The sequence below is a fragment of the Lithobates pipiens genome, unplaced genomic scaffold, assembly GCF_037356315.1.
Source record: "Lithobates pipiens isolate NorthernLeopardFrog02 unplaced genomic scaffold, aLitPip1_a1.2 Scaffold_19, whole genome shotgun sequence".
Classification (NCBI taxonomy): Eukaryota; Metazoa; Chordata; class Amphibia; order Anura; family Ranidae; genus Lithobates; species Lithobates pipiens.
In genome coordinates this window covers 1,314,078-1,335,899 of record NW_027507764.1, presented here as the reverse complement: position 1 = coordinate 1,335,899, position 21,822 = coordinate 1,314,078, and the positions used below count along the sequence as shown (strand labels likewise).

General features: G+C 47.4%; 1 protein-coding gene across 2 annotated transcripts in view; it reads right to left on the bottom strand.

Annotated features, from left to right (window-relative positions):
• Positions 1-476: 476 nt before the first annotated feature.
• Positions 477-21,822, bottom strand: part of SCRT1 (scratch family transcriptional repressor 1) — a 36,393-nt gene continuing 15,047 nt past the window's right edge. The window contains exons 2-3 of one of the 2 annotated variants that reach the window (XR_013277472.1): positions 10,232-12,211; positions 477-10,196 (exon numbers count right to left, since the gene is read on the bottom strand). Coding sequence is in view for 1 of the 2 variants with exons in the window: in XM_077490475.1 (XP_077346601.1) it covers positions 11,487-12,211 (725 nt within the window). In the remaining variant the exon portion in view is untranslated. Of the gene's footprint in view, positions 12,212-21,822 lie in introns of both variants that reach the window. The other variant, XM_077490475.1, reaches the window with a different exon arrangement.

The following is a 21,822-nucleotide window of genomic DNA, read 5'->3' as shown; positions in this document are numbered from 1 at the left end:
CTGTCACTGGTGCAGCATGTTGTCCCTTGTCTCTGGTGCAGCATGTTGTCCCCTGTCTCTGGTGCAGCATGTTGTCCCCTGTCTCTGGTGCAGCATGTTGTCCCCTGTCACTGGTGCAGCATGTTGTTTACTGTCACTGGTGCAGCATGTTGTCCCCTGTCACTGGTGCAGCATGTTGTCCCCTGTCTCTGGTGCAGCATGTTGTCCTCTGTCACTGGTGCAGCATGTTGTCCCTTGTCTCTGGTGCAGCATGTTGTCCCCTGTCTCTGGTGCAGCATGTTGTCCCCTGTCACTGGTGCAGCATGTTGTTTACTGTCACTGGTGCAGCATGTTGTCCCCTGTCACTGGTGCAGCATGTTACACCTGATTGGGGTGTTTCCCCCTTTCATCCCTCAGTTGTCAGCTGTGATTGTACTGCTGACATTGCTGGACCCCCTCCCCCCATCACACACACAAAAAAGGGGCGGAGTCGTTGATTGCTTCAATACTTTATTGGAGGTGCAATAAAAGGCCTATGATAAGAAGTACATTGTGCTTTCATACTGCTAACAGCTCCCCCTCAAACTGCGCAAAAATAGAAGACCGCCAGGTGAGCCCCCCCGGGGGCCGGGGGGCCAGAATCCAAAAATCCCTCAAGAAAGAAATCGCCGCAACCTCCAAACTAAAAAGACCCGGCTGAGGGACTATATACAGGAAGGCCGCTGGCGGCGGACAGCTTCCCGCTCTCCGTACAAAATCCCGGAATTCCTGGCGGACAACGTCCCGCTCTCCGTACAAAATCCCAGAATTCACGGCGGACAGCGTCCCGCTCTCCGTACAAAATCCCAGAATTCATCCCGGAATTCCCGGCGGACAACGTCCCGCTCTCCGTACAAAATCCCAGAATTCATCCCGGAATTCCCGGCGGACAACGTTCCGCTCTCCGTACAAAATCCCAGAATTCATCCCGGAATTCCCGGCGGACAACGTTCCGCTCTCCGTACAAAATCCCGGAATTCCTGGCGGACAACGTCCCACTCTCCGTACAAAATCCCAGAATTCACGGCGGACAGCGTCCCGCTCTCCGTACAAAATCCCGGAATTCATCCCGGAATTCCCGGCGGACAACGTCCCGCTCTCCATACAAAATCCCAGAATTCATCCCGGAATTCCCGGCGGACAACGTCCCGCTCTACCCGTACAAAATCTCAGAATTCATCCCGGAATTCCCGGCGGACAACGTCCCGCTCTCCGTACAAAATCCCGGAATTCCCAGCGGACAATGTCCCGCTCTCCGTACAAAATCCCGGAATTCCTGGGGAACAACGTCCCGCTCTCTGTACAAAATCCCGGAATTCCCAGCGGACAACGTCCCGCTCTCCGTACAAAATCCCGGAATTCCCGGCGGACAACGTCCCGCTCTCCGTACAAAATCCCGGAATTCACGGCGGACAGCGTCCCGCTCTCCGTACAAAATCCCGGAATTCACGGCGGACAACGTCCCGCTCTCCGTACAAAATCCCGGAATTCACTGCGGACAGCGTCCCGCTCTCCGTACAAAATCCCGGAATTCACGGCGGACAACGTCCCGCTCTCCGTACAAAATACCGGACGTCCTGCTCTCCGTACAAAATTCCGGAATTCACGACGGACAACGTCCCGCTCTCCGTACAAAATTCCGGACGTCCCGCTCTCCATACAAAATTCCGGAATTCACGACGGACAACGTCCCGCTCTCCGTACAAAATCCCGGAATTCACGACGGACAACGTCCCGCTCTCCATACAAAATCCCAGACGTCCCGCTCTCCGTACAATATCCCGGAATTCACGACGGACAACGTCCCGCTCTCCGTACAAAATCCCGGAATTCACGACGGACAACGCCACGCTCTCCGTACAAAATCCCAGACGTCCCGCTCTCCGTACAAAATCCCGGAATTCACGGCGGACAGCGTCCCGCTCTCCGTACAAAATCCCAGACGTCCCGCTCTCCGTACAAAATCCCGGAATTCACGGCGGACAGCGTCCCGCTCTCCGTACAAAATCCCAGAATTCACGGCGGACAACGTCCCGCTCTCCGTACAAAATCCCAGACATCCCGCTCTCCGTACAAAATCCCGGAATCCACGACGGACAACGCCCCGCTCTCCATACAAAATCCCAGACGTCCCGCTCTCCGTACAAAATTCCGGAATTCACCGCGGACAACGTCCTGCTCTCCGTACAAAATCCCGGAATTCACGGTGGACAGCGTCCCGCTCTCTGTACAAAATCCCGGAAATCCCGACGGACAGCGTCCCGCTCTCCGTACAAAATCCCGGAAATCCCGACGGACAGCGTCCCGCTCTCCGTACAAAATCCCGGAATTCCCACATTTTTGATTCCATTTTTTAAATTTTTTTTTTTCATTCAATGAAAGAAGTGCAGAAATACCTGAAGAAGTCGCCGCCCCTTCCTTGCCCGAGGCGCCTCTGGAGCAAAGCGGGCCTTTTCCCCCCGCCCCCGCTGACCTGTGCGTCATTGTACCTGGATACCAGATGGGAGTGCTGGCTGAGGGCCCCGCCTTGGAGGAACCGTCCAATGAGATTGGTCCCCGGTGCTCCGCGCACGCTCAGGCCGGGAAGGAGTGCCGAGGTTTATTTCATAGTCTTATTGGTAATATTTGTGCTGCGTTCACATTTTTTTTTCAGTTTTTTTTTATTCTTATTATTATTATCGTTCGATTAAACATTATCGCTATAGTAAGAGCAATACAAGTGCTAACTGTAAAAAGAGATGCGCATGGCTTTTCTGGAATACTATCAAACGCCCAAACTCTGGCTCTCTTGTCCATAAAATTAGCTTTTTTTAAAAAAAAACATTTTTTTTTTTGTGAAAAATAAAAATGACTTCCAGTCACATCATCACCATTCATCGGCTGCATCTTGATGCAAAGATCCGTCTGGCACTAAAAGCTAGAATCATTTCCATTAAAAATTCAGAAGTAAGTTCTATGTTCCTATGTCTAAATTCGAGCTACTATGCAGGCAATGCATTACATGGAAGAGAAGAAAAGAAGAGAAAAAAGATGGCCGCTTTCCTGGCGAGGTGGATGGTGAGAACCGCTCTGCCAGAGAAAGGGGAACTCAGCACTGCATGTGTCCGTCTGGAGTCCCTGTACATGGGTGACTTCTATTGCTAGATAGGTGATTAGATAAGGGGGTACCTGTCCTTCCCATCTGGGCTCTAAAGGAGACCCTCCAGCTCTGAGGAGCTATTAAATGCAAATATTCAGTAACAATAAAGTGGACATGATAACCATCAATCACCGAGCTACCAAACTGAGGCACTACTTGGACATTCTGCACTAATATGAGTATTGAAGAGTCAGTCCACCCAAGAGACAACCCACCCAACATGGATATTGAAGAGTCAGTCCACCCAAGATTCAACCCACCCAAGGTGGATATGAAAGAGTCAATCCACCCACTCAAGATGGAAATTAAAGAGTCAACCCACCCAAGAGGGATATTGAAGAGTCAGTCAACCCAAGAGTCGGCCCAACTAAGATAGAAATTGAAGAGTCAGTCCACCCAAGATGGATATTAAAGAGTCAGTCCACCCAGGAGTCAACCCACCCAAGATGGATATTGATGAGTCGGCCCACTCAGGATGGATACTGAAGAGTCAGTCCACCCAAGTCTCTATCTTGAGTTCTCCAATCTTCACACCTGCCCTTGGGGAAGGAGGGGGTTTCTATCTCTTGGATTTTTAAAGCACAACTCAATAGAGGTCTATAGGGGTTCCCTCCCCACTTAAAATAAGGGTCCCAACCCAATACTCTCCTTGCTCCTGTGGTGCATTCCTCATCCTTCTCCAATCCTGGCTGCTGGTCCTCTTCTGAGTTGCATGATGCCTAGCATCCTCCCCCCACCTTTGATGAGCCAAGGCTGTCAGACTATCCCCCTTGGAGTGCATCATCCAATCATCTTGGATTTATGGAGGTGAATGATACAGAGAATAGAGTCTGTCCTTACATGGCACCATCCTCTGCATAAACCCACTGTGGCCACAAGAAGAAGTCTGACTCTATGGAGGTTTATTTCAAATAGCTCTTCCCTCTCCACTTAAATAAAAAGGGTACCAGCACAGTACTCAGCCCCATTCTCCAGCACCACAACCCTCATCCTCCTCTGGTCTTGGCTGCTGCTCCTCTTCTGGGTTGCATGATGACCAGCATCATTCCCCCACCTCTGATGAGCCCAGGGTGTAAAAGACTCCCCCCCTTGGGTAGCGTCATCCAGTCATCAAAGATTCATAGATGAAAGATGCAGAGGACAGTCCATGTCATTACATGGCACCATCCTTTGTATTGTTAAAGACCACCCACTGTTGCCACATAGAGAAGAGGGCCTTCAGAAGTCACAGACAGCTCCATAAGTAGGGGGTTCTTGATGGGGATGGGCACTCTGGGGGTCAGCCAAAGTGAACAAGAAAGAGCCAGTAACTATGAGGTGGCAGGAAGACCTGACTAGACCTCAAAGAGTTTTAAGAAGCCACAGTAATAGGTCCACCTACCCCCAAAATATCACACTGTCTGGGAATAAGAAGTCCACAGAGACTTTTACCGTCCCTCAGACCTCTACCAAATTTTCATTGGAAACCAAGAAGTATGATGTCTGAAATTCAGATCATCACGCTGTCCGGTCACACCAGTCAGAGGTTCCTTAGCTATTCCGTATGTGGGATAAGGTTTTGCATTCTGCCACTTGGGTCCATCCAGTGGTAGGAAATAGTTTGGCGTTCAGCATAATGTTTAGTCTTTTTGGGCTTAGGTTAAGAGTTCAGGTATGGTGAAGTTAAGTAGGAGCTTTAGGATTTTCCCCACCCTGGTCTCCCGTCACAGAGAATCCATGTACCCTTCCAGATGTGGGGGAGTGGGGTCAGTAAACTTTGGTGTATATCTGAAAGGTTGAATTGTCTAAAGACCTGATGATAAATTAGAAGTTTGGGGATGATGGTTATAGTTTCCCTTTTCTTTGGCTCTGCAAATAACACGGATAATTTAAAGAGAAGAGGACCTCCTCCGTTCTATAGGATGCCACACATTTCAGAAAGGCAGGTCCCGTGTTTCTGTATGGTTCACCTAAATTTGAATGAAAGTGCTACAGAATGTCATTTGTGGATAAACAGGGAATACATGACACCATTGGAGGAGGATTAGGAACTAGGGGTCCAATCTTATTCTATGGCCCCACCAGGGCGGACCGAGGACAATATCGTAAATATCCTTCTGTACTTTACAAGGGACACATTTATTGTATCCGATGGGTCGATGGACTACATTTAAGGTAGTGTAAAATCACTAATGTTTTGGGTTTATGCTGGATTGTCCATCTTGGAACAAATGGAATGATTTATTGCATTAAGTTACTGAACATTTGCATGGTGCCTTCGGATAAACCCTTGGCTGCCGGCTCACTTCTCCCAAGGGAACATGCAGTGCTGAGCCAAAGAGTAATATTCCCCAAAACACAATATCATTCAGTAAATCCCTGATACAAGAATAATTGAGGCAGTACCTGATTACTCAGAATCGCCACATCTCCTAGAAACAGCATGCATTAATTTGTGATTATTATTATTATTATTATTATTGCTTTACGTTAAGTATAGGATTCCTTGCAGGAATATATTGCAACTAAGCTCTAACATTTGGCAGAAACCCCCCAAAACCCTACAAAATTGGCATAGATTCAAAACTCTGGCATGCAAAACCCCCATAAAATAACATGACATGGATCAAAAAACCCCAAATCCATGTGCAGTCCCTAAGTTTTTGTTTTTTTTGTCAAGTCATTTATGTTTTTTTTTGTTTACCATGTGACCATTTTTCATTTTTTGCCTAAATTTAAAAATTTTCTGAACAAAAAAGTGACTTATGCTTTGGCATAGTTATAGAATACTGGGGAAGTCCGTTAAGTTTAACCCAGACCTACAACTGGTCAGCGCCCGAGGCCACCATCCACCTAGAGTGTTGGCCAGCCACTGACCTTCAACACAGGTCAACTCCTGAGGTTTTCTACCTATAGTACTAGTCAGTCACTGATCTTTCACATCCAATACTGGTCAGACCTTAAGGCCACCACCTGCTTACAGTATTGGACAGCCACTGACCTTCTACCCAGATCAACACCTGAGGTTGCCATCTACCTACAGTACTGGTCAGTCACTGACCTTTCACATCCAAAACTGGTCAGATCCTAAGGCCACCACCTGCTTACAGTATTGGACAGCCACTGACCTTCTACACAGGTCAACTCATCAGGTTGCCATCTACCTACAGTACTGATCAGTCACTGACCTTTCACATCCAAAACTAGAAGTCCTACAGAGGTCAACCCCTGAGGTCACAACAAATCTAGAATATTGATCACCTCCAGGCCTCCTACACTAGTTAACCTCAATGGTCACATCCATCTACAGTACTGGTTAGTCACTGACTCTACAGAGCCAGTACTGGGCAGACCCCTAGGACACTCCATTTATAGTCATCCACTGACCTCCTACTACTGAGCTTACTACCTACCTACAGCATTGGTCAGTCGCTGATGTTTCACATCCAATACCGGTTAGCCTCCAAGTCCACCACCCACCTAGAATATTGGATAGTCACTGACTTCCTACACAGGTCAACTCTTGAGTTTACCACCATCTTACAGTACCCATCACTGATCTTTCACTTCCAATACTTGTTAACCCCCAAGACCACCACCCTCCTAGAGTATATGACAGTCACTGACTCCAAGAACTCCTACATGGGTTAACCCCTGAGGTCACCAACTCTAGAATATTGATGAGTTGCTGATCTCTAGGATTCAACCCCGATGGTCAACATTTACCTACAGTACTGGTCAATAACTGACCTCTACACATTCAATACTGGCCAGCCATTGATGACATCCTCTATCTAGAATATTGGTCACTGACCTCCAGACATCAACTACTGGTCAAGCCTTGAGGCCACAACCCACCTACAATATTGGTCAATCACTGACTTCCACTCCTCCAATACAGGTCAGATTCTAGATTTCAATTCAGCTAGTCACTGCCCAAAACTGTAGCTGTGGTCTGTTATACATGGACATGCAGAATAGTCAGACTGACCCCCCCCCCCCCCATAATTGCAATCATGGCCAATCCTTTCACCCCCCATACCTATAATACTGGCCTTTCCAGACCTGTAAAACTGATCAATCAGTGGTGTCCCCAACACCTGTCGGCCTACAGCATTGGTTTATCATTGGTCCCTGCAGATCTGCAGGACTGGTCAATGAAGCATTCCTTCAATCATCGACAGTCTGACCAATAATTCCCATAAGATTTTCAAGGAGATAAAACTAGGTAGTCACTAACACTGTTTGATGACATATAGTACTGGTCAACAACAGTCTTTAAATCCCAATGACTCTCCCAATCCGCAGACTATAAGGCTGATAAGTCATGACCTCAAAGCCTAACCAAACGCTGACCTAAGGACCAATATTCAAGACTCGGTTATCCAGTCTGCATCAGATATGACCCCCCACAGCAAGCAGCACATTTAAGATTAAAAGAAAGCACTGGGAGCCAGTGAAACATCTGGTCACCATGCTATTGTTATAACTATGGATGGAGTTATATGTTTGTTGAAAATGGAAAGTAACCTACTTGCTGCCACACGCATGCATTCCTGTGATTATATGGAGTTTTGCTGCTGTACATGCAATGTAGATTGAGGTCAAAACCTCCAAACTCTAAGAAATGAACAGTGAGAGGCCCAGGAGGAGACAAAAATCCCTGATGTAATATAGCCTTACTTTGACTATGCCATTCCCAAGAACCACTGACTTCATCTGCATTGCACCTCTGGCTGGATGGAGAGGTGGTCAAGTGACTCTGAGGCCATCTGGAAATTGTCTCTCTATACAAGCAGAGGAGGTAAGCAATGGAAGTCAATGATTACTAAGCATGTATTAGAACTGCTTGGACCGGCGATGCAACTGCCTCATTGTAAGAGGTAGCCATGACCCTACGATGGTGGGACGGAGGTGACAGATTGTCTGTGTGAAGGTGGAGGATTGCCATGGAGCAGGTGGAGGATTGTCTTGGTGGAAGTAGAATAAATGAACATGGTGGAGCTTGGAGGTAGACTGACATGAAAGACGAGCAGGCTTGTAAAATTCGAGGTAGACTGACACCAAGGAAATCCATGGTGCTCCTGACGTAATGAAACAAATATCTTCATTTATTGGTAAAATGATGTGGCGCTGCATTTAGGGGCCAGGCTTTCAAAGGGATCCCAATTATCCCCCAACAACAAAATTGTTTACCAATAAAGAAGGATTTCTGCTCAAGCACAAAAATGTAATATATTTCACCTTAGAAATCTTTAGATGTGGTGGCTGCATTCATTTTCTCTTTAAGGCTTTTTTCTTTTATTTTCCCTGGTGATCCTCAGGGCCACCTTATTAGCATCGTGGCCCCCTACCAGCCTGCCCCATTAGAATAAAAAGCAGCAGCAGTAGTAAGATTCTCTGCCTCGGGGATTCTTCCTTAACCTCTGGAAGAGCACCAAAATATTGGGGGTAGAAGAGGGACCAAATGTCATTCTAATTGTAGCTTTAGCCCTGTGACAGCCTGCTGCTGTCCCCGCAACCCAGATTCCGGGACATGGCCATCCTGGGACAGCCTAGTAAAAATCATGACTAGCCCGGCAAATCCAGGACAGTTGGCAAGTATGATGTACTGCAAGATTATCACAGGGCCCCCGGCCCACATGCACCTGGGTAATGCCCAGAGGTGCCCATGTGTTAAGACAGCCCTGGTGATCCTGCCAGTCACACACTTCCTGTCCTAGGATGACAAAAATCAATCATCTGTATCTATGGAGGAAGCCATGATGGTCACCCAGGCTGAACTCCAAATTCGTCTAATTTGTTCTTCTTCACAGGGTGTGTGTGAGGAAAAATTTGTATTTTGTAGACAGAAAAGAACATTGATTGTGCTTTGAGTTCAGCTCACAAGAAAATGACAACATTTCTGGCAGGATCAGCCAGTAGTTTCTGTCCTTGTCCAAAATGTTCTTGGTCTGAAAAAAAGGAAAATGAATACAGCCACCACATCCAAGTACGGGTAAGTGCCAATATATGACATTTTTTTCTTGGGTTTAATTGAAGTTTTTCTGTAACCCTCACAGACTGATCATGAGCACTGGTCAGAAATGAATGTCCTACATTTGGTTTGCAGTAAACCCATAGAGCAGCCATTCTCAATCAAGATTCCTCCATAGGTTGCTGGAGGTTCCTTGAGCTGTGGTTGATTGTCCCACCATTTGATGGTGCCTGCAAAGTTCCTGGGCCAACATAATTTGGCAATGCAGCAGCATGACACAACTGATCTTTTAGGCTGTCTGTAAGGGACCCCAATGGGCATTTTCCCCATTGGCTTCCAATGAATTAGTTTTAGTAAGGGTTCCTCAAGACCTTAAAATAGAGGTTCCTCTGGGGTAAAGGGGTTGAGAAAGGCTGCCCTAGAGAGTACAACGTGTGTTCCTATCTCTGTGTGTTTCTAAATTTAAATGGAGTTATTGTGTTTTCACCAACAGACTTCAGTGAACACACCCCCAGGGTGTTAAACAATGGATATCCAAGAATGGAATGGAAATACAGTACATAGACAGGGGCCTATAATAAGAAGACACCCCCAAACTGTGCTGTGACTTATGGTTATTGAGAAATATAGGCCTCCATCAACATGACTAGGAACATCGGCAAAGATTTGGGATACAGAACCTATAGCTCTCCCTGGTATAATGTGGATCTACACCAAGGACTTGGTATACCTGGATGGACAGCTATGAAAATATGGGGCTCCAACCTAGATGGACAACTATGGAAATAGGGGTCTCCAACCTAGATGGACAACTATGGAAATATGGGGCTCCAACCTAGATGGACAACTATGGAAATAGGGGGCTCCAACCCAGATGGGCAGCTATGGAAATAGGGGGCCTCCAACCTAGATGGGCAGCTTTGGAAGTAGCAGGCCTCCAACCTAGATGGGCAGCTATGGAAATAGGGGGCTCCAAACTAGATGGACAACTATGGAAATAGGGGGCTCTAACCTAGATGGACAACTATGGAAATAGGGGGCTCCAGTCCAGATGGACAGCTATGGAAATAGGGGGCCTCCAAACTAGATGGGCAGCTATGGAAATAGGAGCCTCCAACCTAGATGGACAGCTATGGAAATAGGGGGCTCCAACCCAGATGCACATCTATAGAAATGGGGAGCTCTATCAATGTAATCAGAAAACCTGGTAGTCATGTAAAAGATTGGCAAATGGATCTCCATATATATATATGGCCTCTATTATGAACTGCTTTACATGAACTTTGAGCTGTCCTCCAACAACATCTCTGGACATGGACCTCCACCAATAACTGAAAATAACATTCAAGTCTGAGTCCTCTATGTGAGGATGGATATGACTGTGTCTCCTCCTTTCTGATCTGTACAGTTATGAGTGACAGTATGTAATGGAGAAAGATGAACCAGACTTGTATAGTGCCAACAGCATAAGGTTACCGCTAAAAAACAATTGTTCAGACTTCTCATTGATACAATCACTTAATGGGTCAACATAATGCTGCTCTAGACATGCTCCTCAATGACTAAAAACGAGGAGGTGTCCAGTGTGCGTTAAAAATAAATAGAATTGTATATAATATGTACAAGATACAACTGGGCCCACTGGCCAGCGGTAGTCATGTGACTCAACTATAAAAAACCCTCCACTCCATCCCCGATCTACATCTCCTGGAGTGAGATCCTTATTGCTCCTTAGAATCCTTCAACCCAACTTCCATTTTATTACTCCATATTTCGTACTACCCATTTGTCTTATTGCTGCAGGTAGCATATGTACGTTAGTTAGGATGAATGCTTAGTCTTAATTCTGATATCCCACATCGGAAAATAAAACCTAGCTATGGAAGTAAATGCTGAGAACGCACGTCTGTTCAACCCTACAAAACGGGTATTTTCCAGACCACTTAATGAAGGCCTCTGAACTGCCTGTTCCCCCACACCCTAAAAAAAGGAGTAGCACATCATACCCTACCCTGCCTCTTTCTTAGCTTCCATGACTGATAGTTTATAATTAAAAATGATTGGATAAATGATAAGCAAATATTAATCGTAAGGGTTCTGTGCATGACTTTTTAAAACAATTGCTTGCGATTTCTCCCCGTGAGAAGTTTCCACCAGCCTTGGAAGAACATTGGAATAAAACCAACTCGTTTTGGTGACCAAAAGTGGAATAAGAAGAAAGACTATCATCCAATCCACATGAAGAAGGGACGGAAGTGGGCAGCATCAGATCTGGCACAAGGCCACTGAAAGCGGAAAGGATGCAAGGACAAGCGAGCGTCCAGAGGATGTCGTATCAATGTTGAGTGTGGAATGGTGATGACGGGACCACCCTCAATCTTCCATTGGGCTGAGCGGAGGCGCTACACCCTTGAAGCAGGCTGACTCGTAGTGTTTGTTGAGATATGACTTGAGTGCGAAGGTCTTGCTGCATCGTTTGCACTTGTAGTGTTTGAAGGCGGAGTGTGTCTGCATGTGCGCACGGAGGTTGGAGCGGTCAGCAAAGGCTTTTCCACAATGGGCGCAACCAAAGGGCTTCTCCCCGGTGTGGGATCTCATATGGCCCTGGAGAAGCCACGGTCGGCTGAAGGCTTTGCCGCACGTGTCACACTTGTGCTTGAGGTCATGGGTGAGTAGATGCATGGCCATGGCCGGCATGGACACGTATACTTTGCCGCAGGTGGGGCACTTCTTGGCGAGCTTACTATCCAGACTACGGTGAGTCTGCTTGTGCCTGCTTAGATTGGAAGACGTGGCGTAACTCTTCCCGCACTCGCTACAGCTGTGCCTCTGGATGGAACGCCCCGCAGCCAGAACCTTGCGACGTGACCGGCCATCGGTGATGAAGAAGGCATCCACTGAGTAACCCTCACTGACCGCTGTGTCTCCATTGATGTACCCCTCGGTGATCTCTGAGCGCGGGCTGTCCGGTGGTTCTGAGTCAGGAGCTCCATATTCACTGTGCACTGCTGTATAAAGGGTGTCTGGAGAGGGGACTTTAATAGCTCCATCGCTGTCCCCGTCATATACGGAGGGGGTAATATATTCAGTGATGTAACCTGGAAAAGAAAATTGAGTGAAGGTCATTCCAGCAAAACACGTATTACAGGACATCATTATCAGATCATTCAACACCCCCACCTGAACATCATTATTAGATTGTTCTCCCCTTCCGCCCCAACTGGACACATGCACCCCCACACTGTAAAACGCAGATATCCAAGAATTCAATCTAAGGGGCATTCTTCCCACTGATCACCAATGTAAGGAACATTCTTCTCACTGATCACCAATGTAAGGAACATTCTTCCCACTGATCACCAATGTAAGGAACATTCTTCCCACTGATCACCAATGTAAGGAACATTCTTCTCACTGATCACCAATGTAAGGAACATTCTTCTCACTGATCACCAATGTAAGGAACATTCTTCTCACTGATCACCAATGTAAGGAACATTCTTCTCACTGATCACCAATGTAAGGATCATTCTTCTCACTGATCACCAATGTAAGGAACATTCTTCTCACTGATCACCAATGTAAGGAACATTCTTCTCACTGATCACCAATGTAAGGAACATTCTTCTCACTGATCACCAATGTAAGGATCATTCTTCTCACTGATCACCAATGTAAGGATCATTCTTCTCACTGATCACCAATGTAAGGAACATTCTTCCCACTGATCACCAATGTAAGGAACATTCTTCTCACTGATCACCAATGTAAGGAACATTCTTCTCACTGATCACCAATGTAAGGAACATTCTTCTCACTGATCACCAATGTAAGGAACATTCTTCCCACTGATCACCAATGTAAGGAACATTCTTCTCACTGACCACCAATGTAAGGAACATTCTTCCCACTGATCACCAATGTAAGAAACATTCTTCTCACTGATCACCAATGTAAGAAACATTCTTCTCACTGACCACCAATGTAAGGAACATTCTTCTCACTGATCACCAATGTAAGGAACATTCTTCTCACTGATCACCAATGTAAGGAACATTCTTCTCACTGATCACCAATGTAAGGAACATTCTTCTCACTGATCACCAATGTAAGGAACATTCTTCTCACTGATCACCAATGTAAGGAACATTCTTCTCACTGATCACCAATGTAAGGAACATTCTTCTCACTGATCACCAATGTAAGGAACATTCTTCTCACTGATCACCAATGTAAGGAACATTCTTCTCACTGATCACCAATGTAAGGATCATTCTTCTCACTGACCACCAATGTAAGGAACATTCTTCTCACTGATCACCAATGTAAGGAACATTCTTCTCACTGATCACCAATGTAAGGAACATTCTTCTCACTGATCACCAATGTAAGGAACATTCTTCTCACTGATCACCAATGTAAGGAACATTCTTCTCACTGATCACCAATGTAAGGATCATTCTTCTCACTGATCACCAATGTAAGGAACATTCTTCCCACTGATCACCAATGTAAGGAACATTCTTCCCACTGATCACCAATGTAAGGAACATTCTTCTCACTGATCACCAATGTAAGGAACATTCTTCCCACTGATCACCAATGTAAGGAACATTCTTCTCACTGACCACCAATGTAAGGAACATTCTTCCCACTGATCACCAATGTAAGAAACATTCTTCTCACTGATCACCAATGTAAGAAACATTCTTCTCACTGACCACCAATGTAAGGAACATTCTTCTCACTGATCACCAATGTAAGGAACATTCTTCTCACTGATCACCAATGTAAGGAACATTCTTCTCACTGATCACCAATGTAAGGAACATTCTTCTCACTGATCACCAATGTAAGGAACATTCTTCTCACTGATCACCAATGTAAGGATCATTCTTCTCACTGATCACCAATGTAAGGAACATTCTTCCCACTGATCACCAATGTAAGGAACATTCTTCTCACTGATCACCAATGTAAGGAACATTCTTCTCACTGATCACCAATGTAAGGAACATTCTTCTCACTGATCACCAATATAAGGAACATTCTTCTCACTGATCACCAATGTAAGGAACATTCTTCTCACTGATCACCAATGTAAGGAACATTCTTCTCACTGATCACCAATGTAAGGAACATTCTTCTCACTGATCACCAATGTAAGGAACATTCTTCCCACTGATCACCAATGTAAGGAACATTCTTCTCACTGATCACCAATGTAAGGAACATTCTTCTCACTGATCACCAATGTAAGGAACATTCTTCTCACTGATCACCAATGTAAGGAACATTCTTCTCACTGATCACCAATGTAAGGAACATTCTTCTCACTGATCACCAATGTAAGGAACATTCTTCTCACTGATCACCAATGTAAAGAACATTCTTCCCACTGATCACCAAGAACATTCTTCTCACTGATCATCAATGTACCAGCTTCTCTATAGCATGGACTACCTCATCCACTGAAATTGGTTCTGTCAAATCCATCAAAGGCAATGTACCATTTCCCGATCCTGGAGTAGAATCCAGAAAGCTTTCCATCTTGTCCCGACAAAGGTCCTTTCTTCCCAGAAGGTCTGCATAATATGATCTGAAGATCTCCAGGATCCCTGATCTGGACTTCACCAGGGAACCCGTACTATCCCTCAGGCCTATGACCGTCTTAACTGCTATGCCTTGCTTACAGTTCTGGTAAGGATCAGGCGAGTGATATTTTCCATAATCCCTCTCCAGAACCAAGGAGGCATGCCGGTCGTATTGACACTTTCTAAGAAGAAACTTCACCTCAGAGATCTCCCCTGGATCTCCTCTATACGAGACAAGACGATCAAGCTTCCTCCGCAAATGCTGGTAGGCAATGTACATACCAAGCTGCTTCTTCTTACTTATGGCCTTGAAAAGTCCAATCGCCCTTTGTTTCACAAGCTCCCACCACTCTGACTTACTGCTGCAAAAGTCCAGAATAGAAACCTGTGCCTGAAAAAAATCCTCAAAGGATTGTCTTACCTCTACATCTTCCAGGAGAGCCGAATTCAGTTTCCAGGTACCCCTTCCCCTGGGTGGAGTGTCCGAGGCATTCAGAGTCACAGACAGCATACAGTGGTCAGAGAACTCCACCGCCCTCAACTCAGGAGCCGAGAAAGCAGAGTTCTCCTTTAAAAAAAACCTATCTATCCTACTCTGACTATTCCCTCTCTGAAATGTGAATCCCGTGCTGCCAGGGCAGTGCTTAATATGCACATCTACCAGGCCTGCTTGTCTCACCATATCTCTAAGAAAAACGCTATCATACGCCAGCCTGTCTATGGAGCCTCTACTGTCTTCAGGCCTAATTATGGTGTTAAAATCACCTCCAAAGACAACCTGCTGGGACGTAAAAAGGAAGGGCTTGATCTCTGTGAGGAGGCATTTCCTGCCCCATCTTGACTGCTGTCCATAGATATTGATCAGACGCAGGTCCTGCCCCCTAACAGAGACGTCCAAGACCATGCATCTCCCAATCTCTACCTCAATTACCCGCCGGCGCATTGCCACCTTTATTGGAGTGGGAACTGCCATCAGGATGATTGGGGTAGTCGTTTCTTAACCTTTACCACACTCTAATCACTAGAAACAGCTCTCTTCAAACTATGTGACTCCCCCTCATCCATGGATGATAAAGAGAAGGATGGATCAGACATCCCATCACCTGACAAAACCGAAAAAGGGTTACCAAGAGGAACCCCTCCTGGGTCCGACTCTGAGGAAGAAATAACCCCCTTATTTGTCTTCCCCTTCTTCTTTTTCTTCCTCCTAAACGTCTCCCACCCCTCATCATCTGAATCTCCCTCAACAGAGGGTGAGACATGGGATATGGACACCCTTCCATCAGCCCCACCCCCATCCAGCACCCCCACACTCCCCTGACCACGTTTGCGCTGCCGAGGGACAGGGACTGGAGGCTGAGAAGGAAGATCCACCAAACCTGCCCCCCCAGCAGCCTCCGCTAGCCTGGAGGATCTACGTACAGCAGGACTAGGGACCACCACAGGAGGGAGAGACTCAGGGACCACCACATGGGGGACAGACTCAGGGACCACATTACCAGGGGAAACAGAACCTGAAACAGATGGAACAGACACAGGAGGGACAACAACAGTTACAGCGGCCTCATCCTCCTTATCCAGCCTCTGCAGCTCAGCCTCCAATCCTGGCAAGTTATGTAAAGCCTCCGGGGACTTACTGTAAGGATGACCAAGTTTTTGGCACAAATTGCACCGAATTTGGGTACAATCCTTTGCCAAATGGTCCAAATCCTGGCATAGCGAACACTTTTTACGGGTGCAGGTAGATGCAAAATGGCCTTTTTCACCACATTTATTACAGACTTTGGGCTGTCCCTGGTAGAATATAGTCAGCCAATCTCTCCCCAGAAAAGCTGAACAGGGCAGATGTTGGACTACATTGCCCAGCATCCCCAGTTTTAGTGACACCGTCCAGGCCCCTGTCCATATCCAATGTTCATCCAGGACCTTCCGCAGTGGAGTGAGGACCTCACCATATTGGCGTAGCCATACTATCAAATCAGCCTCTGGTATGGATTCGTTGCGCACCAGGATGGTCACCGATTTTATCAGAGGCTGCCTGGAAATCACCTTTGGCACCAAACCACTCCACTGCGGAAGGCCCTGGCACCTCCTATGCCGCTCCCAAAATAAATCCAGACCCTCAGGTTTTACAAAAGATAAATCAAACTCATAACTTCCCACTGGACAAATCAAAGCAAAAATATCCACAGCTTTAAACCCCATTTCCAAAACCAGCTCAGCCACCCTCCCCCTCACTGGTGGGGTCCCCCCCCCTCCCACTTCAACTGAACCACATTTCTCCTCCTATACCCACTACCAATCCCACCACCAAACTTCCCCAAATTGTGACCACCAATATTTACAGCTATCCCCCCACCCTCCTTGGTGCGACTCCCCAAAACTGACGCATAACTCCCCATATTCCTCCCAGCAGAAGAGACATTTGTGAGTTTTGAGCCTTCTGACACATTTCTAGCAGATATCGATTGTACAGATTTGGTCTGTACAATCGATGAGTCTTTCCTCTGCTGAGCAGAGAGAGAAATGTAATTTTTATCTTGGTCAGCAATATTAACCCCTCCACCACCACCCACCACATTCACTGCCTTATCAATATTATTGCTGTCATTATTTCCTGGCACATTCATAGTTCCTGTCGTGTCCACAGTCACTGCTGTCCCCATACACACGTCACCTCCCGGCAGACTCTTCTCCTCCATCAGGACAGGACTATCAGCTGAGCAGGGTGAATGTTGTTCTAATACAGCAACAGGTGAATCACTGCAGGAGACTTCCATGGCTGTCTCCACTTCACATGCTGCACTGTGCTGATCCCCTCCCCCACCTGCATCAATCAGCCCAGGTGAAGGAGAAACAGGCTCTCTGGAGCTGGCAGCCATCTTGCTTGTACAACTACAAGTCTCAGCAGTAGCACCAAAATCCAGGCGTGGGGTGTGTGATGGAGATCCATCCACATTGCTCTGGTGGGCTGATGACATCTCTGCCAGGGGTTCTCCCTCCATGTCTGCAGAAGGTTTCTCCACAGCAGAAACTCCAACAGGCAGCTGATTGCAGAGCTCCTTCCCTCTCTGTTCCTCAGCCGGGACACCATCCACTACAGCAGGTGGGGCAGACATGTTGGATGGAGGCAGTACAGCACACTGGGATCCCTCCACCAGTGCCGGCTCTGCCGGTCTGTAATCCCTCCGCTCATCCTCAGGGACCTCCGATGGTTCACCAACAGACCTGTCTGCCCTCAGGGGTGACTCCATCTGCTGGATGAACTGCAGGGTGCCATGTTCATTCTCAACCCCCTGGCTGGTTGCCGCTGGCGATTCCCCAGCCTGACATGGGGGGAGAGGTGCAGAGACAGATGAAGCCGGGTTGTCTGTTACCTGCGGCTGCTGATCCACAGAACTCACCGATGTCTGGCTGGAAAATCTTTTCTCGTTTTTAAACTTTTCTGCAAAAGCTCCGCTTCTGTCCTTCAATTTATTCAAAAATAAAGATTGTTTCTTTACCTTCTCCTCCAGCTGCTGTAACTCTGGCTTCATGGCCAAACGGTTCTTACTCCAGGCCTGGAAATACTTGGTCTTGAAGTTTTTATGTTCAGATTTTAAACATTTAAGTTTCTCCTCAGCCCTTCCGATTGCCCGAAAACGGTCAACAATCTTCTGTCTGTAGGCATCCACGTTCTCAGCAGGGCCTGGACCCACAGACAGATCCTCCACCTCCTCCTCCTCACTAGGCCCCGTATCATCAGGGGAATCCCTCCCAGGGCCTCCCCCAGGATCAGGCATTATTCCTGGGCCGAGCTAGCAGGCAAGGCCCAGGCTTGAAAAAAGGTGTGGTTCTCAGAGAGCTCCTTGGGTGTGTCCTCCTCCTCCTTCCCACTGATCACCAATTTTTATCACACCTCTCCTGGTGTGTTGACCCATTTAGCGGTTTATTGGTCACATGTAGGACAGAAAGAATTGTTCCCATTATCACAAGTATCCCAGTTTCCTGGCCCCAGACTTGTTTTGCTGTTTCCAAGAGACAGAAGGTCTCACCCAGGGCTTAGGGGTACCCCAGCCAGGAGTCAAGAGACAGGAGGTCTCACCCAGGGGTCAGAGAAGCCTCAGCCAGGAGACAGGTCTCACCCGGGGGTCAGAGGAGCCCCACCCAGGAATCAAGAGACAAGAGGTCCCACCCAGCCAGGGGTCAGAGGAGCGCCAGCCAGTAGCCAGGAGTCAGGAGGTCTCACTCAGGGGCCAGAGGAGTCACAGCCAGGAGTCAAGAGACAGGAGGTCTCACCCAGCCAGGGGTCAGAGGAGCGCCAGACAGTAGCCAGTAGCCAGGAGGTCTCACTCAGGGGTCAGAGGAGTCACAGCCAGGAGTCAAGAGACAGAAGGTCTCATTCATTGGTCTGTCAGAGACGCGCTGGCCATGGCATTTCTGGTGCTCAGGGGTTGACGCTAATGCGCTTGCGCAGGCACAATCCCGCAAGTGCCTATCCTGATGGGCACACAAATGTGCGCATGTGCACGGATATTCATGCCAATGCGCATGAGCAGAGGTTGAACGAGAGTTCTTCTCGATGCATGTCAGGTTAAACTGACAGGTACATGACAGGGTCAGAGGAGCCCCAGCCAGGAGTCAAGAGATAGAAGGTCTCGCCCAGGGGTCAGATGTTCCCCAGCCAGGAGTCAAGAGAAACAAGGTCTCACTCTCACCCAGGGATCAGAGATGGCCCAGCCAGGAGCCAAGAGACAGGAGGTCTCTGCCAGGGGTCAAAGGAGCCCCAGCCTGGAGTCAGGGGATGGGCGGTCTCACCCAGGGTTCAGAGGAGCAGTGATGGCCGAACGGTTCGCCCGGCGGTCGTTTCGTGGCGAATTTCGGCTGTTCGCGGTCCGCCAGTTCGGCAGACTATTGGCGCTGTTTGCCCGGCGGACTTCCATGTTTACTGTGTAAAAGAACTTTGACCTATGATGACACATCCATCATGGGGTACAGGACAGCCAATTCAGACATTACAGCACATGGACATTTGGACATTCCCCCTAACCTATAAATACACCCGATCCGGCGGCCATTTTACATTCTTTCTTCTGTCACTATAGGAAGAGATTGCAGTGACCCAAATCGCTAGCTATTTAGTACACAAAAGTTATTTTCAGGACTGGTATCGGTGTTAGGTGTATATAGGTTTGCTGTGCTACTGATTGTTGCAGCAGTCTGAGTGTCTTTTGTCAGTTTAGAGAAAGGGACAGGACGCTGTGTGCTGCAGGGACAGTCAGTTTAGTCATCATCATTAGCTGTTACTATCAGGTCCACAAAAGTGCTATTCCAGTTATTGTTCCAGTAGCCTCTGTTTTGTCAGTTTATATAGGGACAGGCAGGAAGCAGTGTGTGAGGCAGTGAGGGTCAGTTTAATCAGTAGCTGTTAGTAGATTAGGTCCACAAAGGTTATTTTCAGGACTGGTATCAGTGGTATGGTAATAGACTTGAACACGTATAATATTCTTTCTTCCAAATATAGAAAGAATATTATACTTGACTGCTGCCCTTCTGCTGCAGTCTGCTAATCATTCACAACCTACTTGTTCCACAAAGCTCCTTATAAGGACTGGTAATAACCTGGTGTAGGGTGCTATAGTACATAGGGTTGAGTGAGGTACAGTCTGCCATTCTATAATGACTGGTATAGGTCCACAATACATAGGGTTGAGGTGCACTACTGCTGACCGCTGCCCTATACTGCAGCAGTCCTTCATCGGTATAGGGACTGACGTACAGTCTGCTAATCACCCACACACAACCTTCTTGTTCCACAAAGGTCCTTATAAGGACTGGTAACTTGGTCTGTCTAGGGTGCTACAGTACATAGGGTTGAGTGAGGTACAGTCTGCCATTCTATAAGGACTGGTATAGGTCAACAATACATAGGGTTGAGGTGCACTACTGCTGACCGCTGCCCTATACTGCAGCAGTCCTTCATCGGTATAGGGACTGACGTACAGTCTGCTAATCAGTCACACACAACCTACTTGTTCCACAAAGGTCCTTATAAGGACTGGTAACCTGGTGTAGGGTGCTACAGTACATAGGGTTGAGTGAGGTACAGTCTGCTATTCTATAAGGACTGGTATAGGTCCACAATACATAGGGTTGAGGTGCACTACTGCTGACCGCTGCCCTATACTGCAGCAGTCCTTCATCGGTATAGGGACTGACGTACAGTCTGCTAATCACTCACACACAACCTTCTTGTTCCACAAAGGTCCTTATAAGGACTGGTAACTTGGTCTGTCTAGGGTGCTACAGTACATAGGGTTGAGTGAGGTACAGTCTGCCATTCTATAAGGACTGGTATAGGTCAACAATACATAGGGTTGAGGTGCACTACTGCTGACCGCTGCCCTATACTGCAGCAGTCCTTCATTGGTATAGGGACTGACGTACAGTCTGCTAATCAGTCACACACAACCTACTTGTTCCACAAAGGTCCTTATAAGGACTGGTAACCTGGTGTAGGGTGCTACAGTACATAGGGTTGAGTGAGGTACAGTCTGCTATTCTATAAGGACTGGTATAGGTCCACAATACATAGGGTTGAGGTGCACTACTGCTGACCGCTGCCCTATACTGCAGCAGTCCTTTATCAGTATAGGAACTGAGAGTTTTGTCACAGGGTCATTTAAAAAATGACAGGCAGAGGAAGAGGCAGGCCCTTCCGCAGGGGTGGTGATGATGACGTGTCTAGTGATGTCACGTGGGTGCCCACAAGAGAGGAAGAGGAGGGGAGTTCAGAGGGAGATATGGACCAGCAGATAGGGAGGAGAAGCAGGAATAACTTGCATTGCACAGGAGGGACAAAGCAGACTGCAAATATATCAGGAGCGAGTCATCGACCATGTACGGTCACATCTGGCGCTCCCAGGACACCGGCACATGGCTCCGCAGTGTGGGCTTTTTTTAACGTGTCCACTGCTGACAATAGTGTTACCATCTGCAATCTTTGCAGTCAACGCATTAGTCGCGGTAAGCCCAACACTCACCTAGAGACGACCGCCTTAAGAAGGCACATGAGCTGCCATCACCGAGCCGAGTGGGAGCAACGGATCACACAAAGCCACACTGCAGGCTCTCAC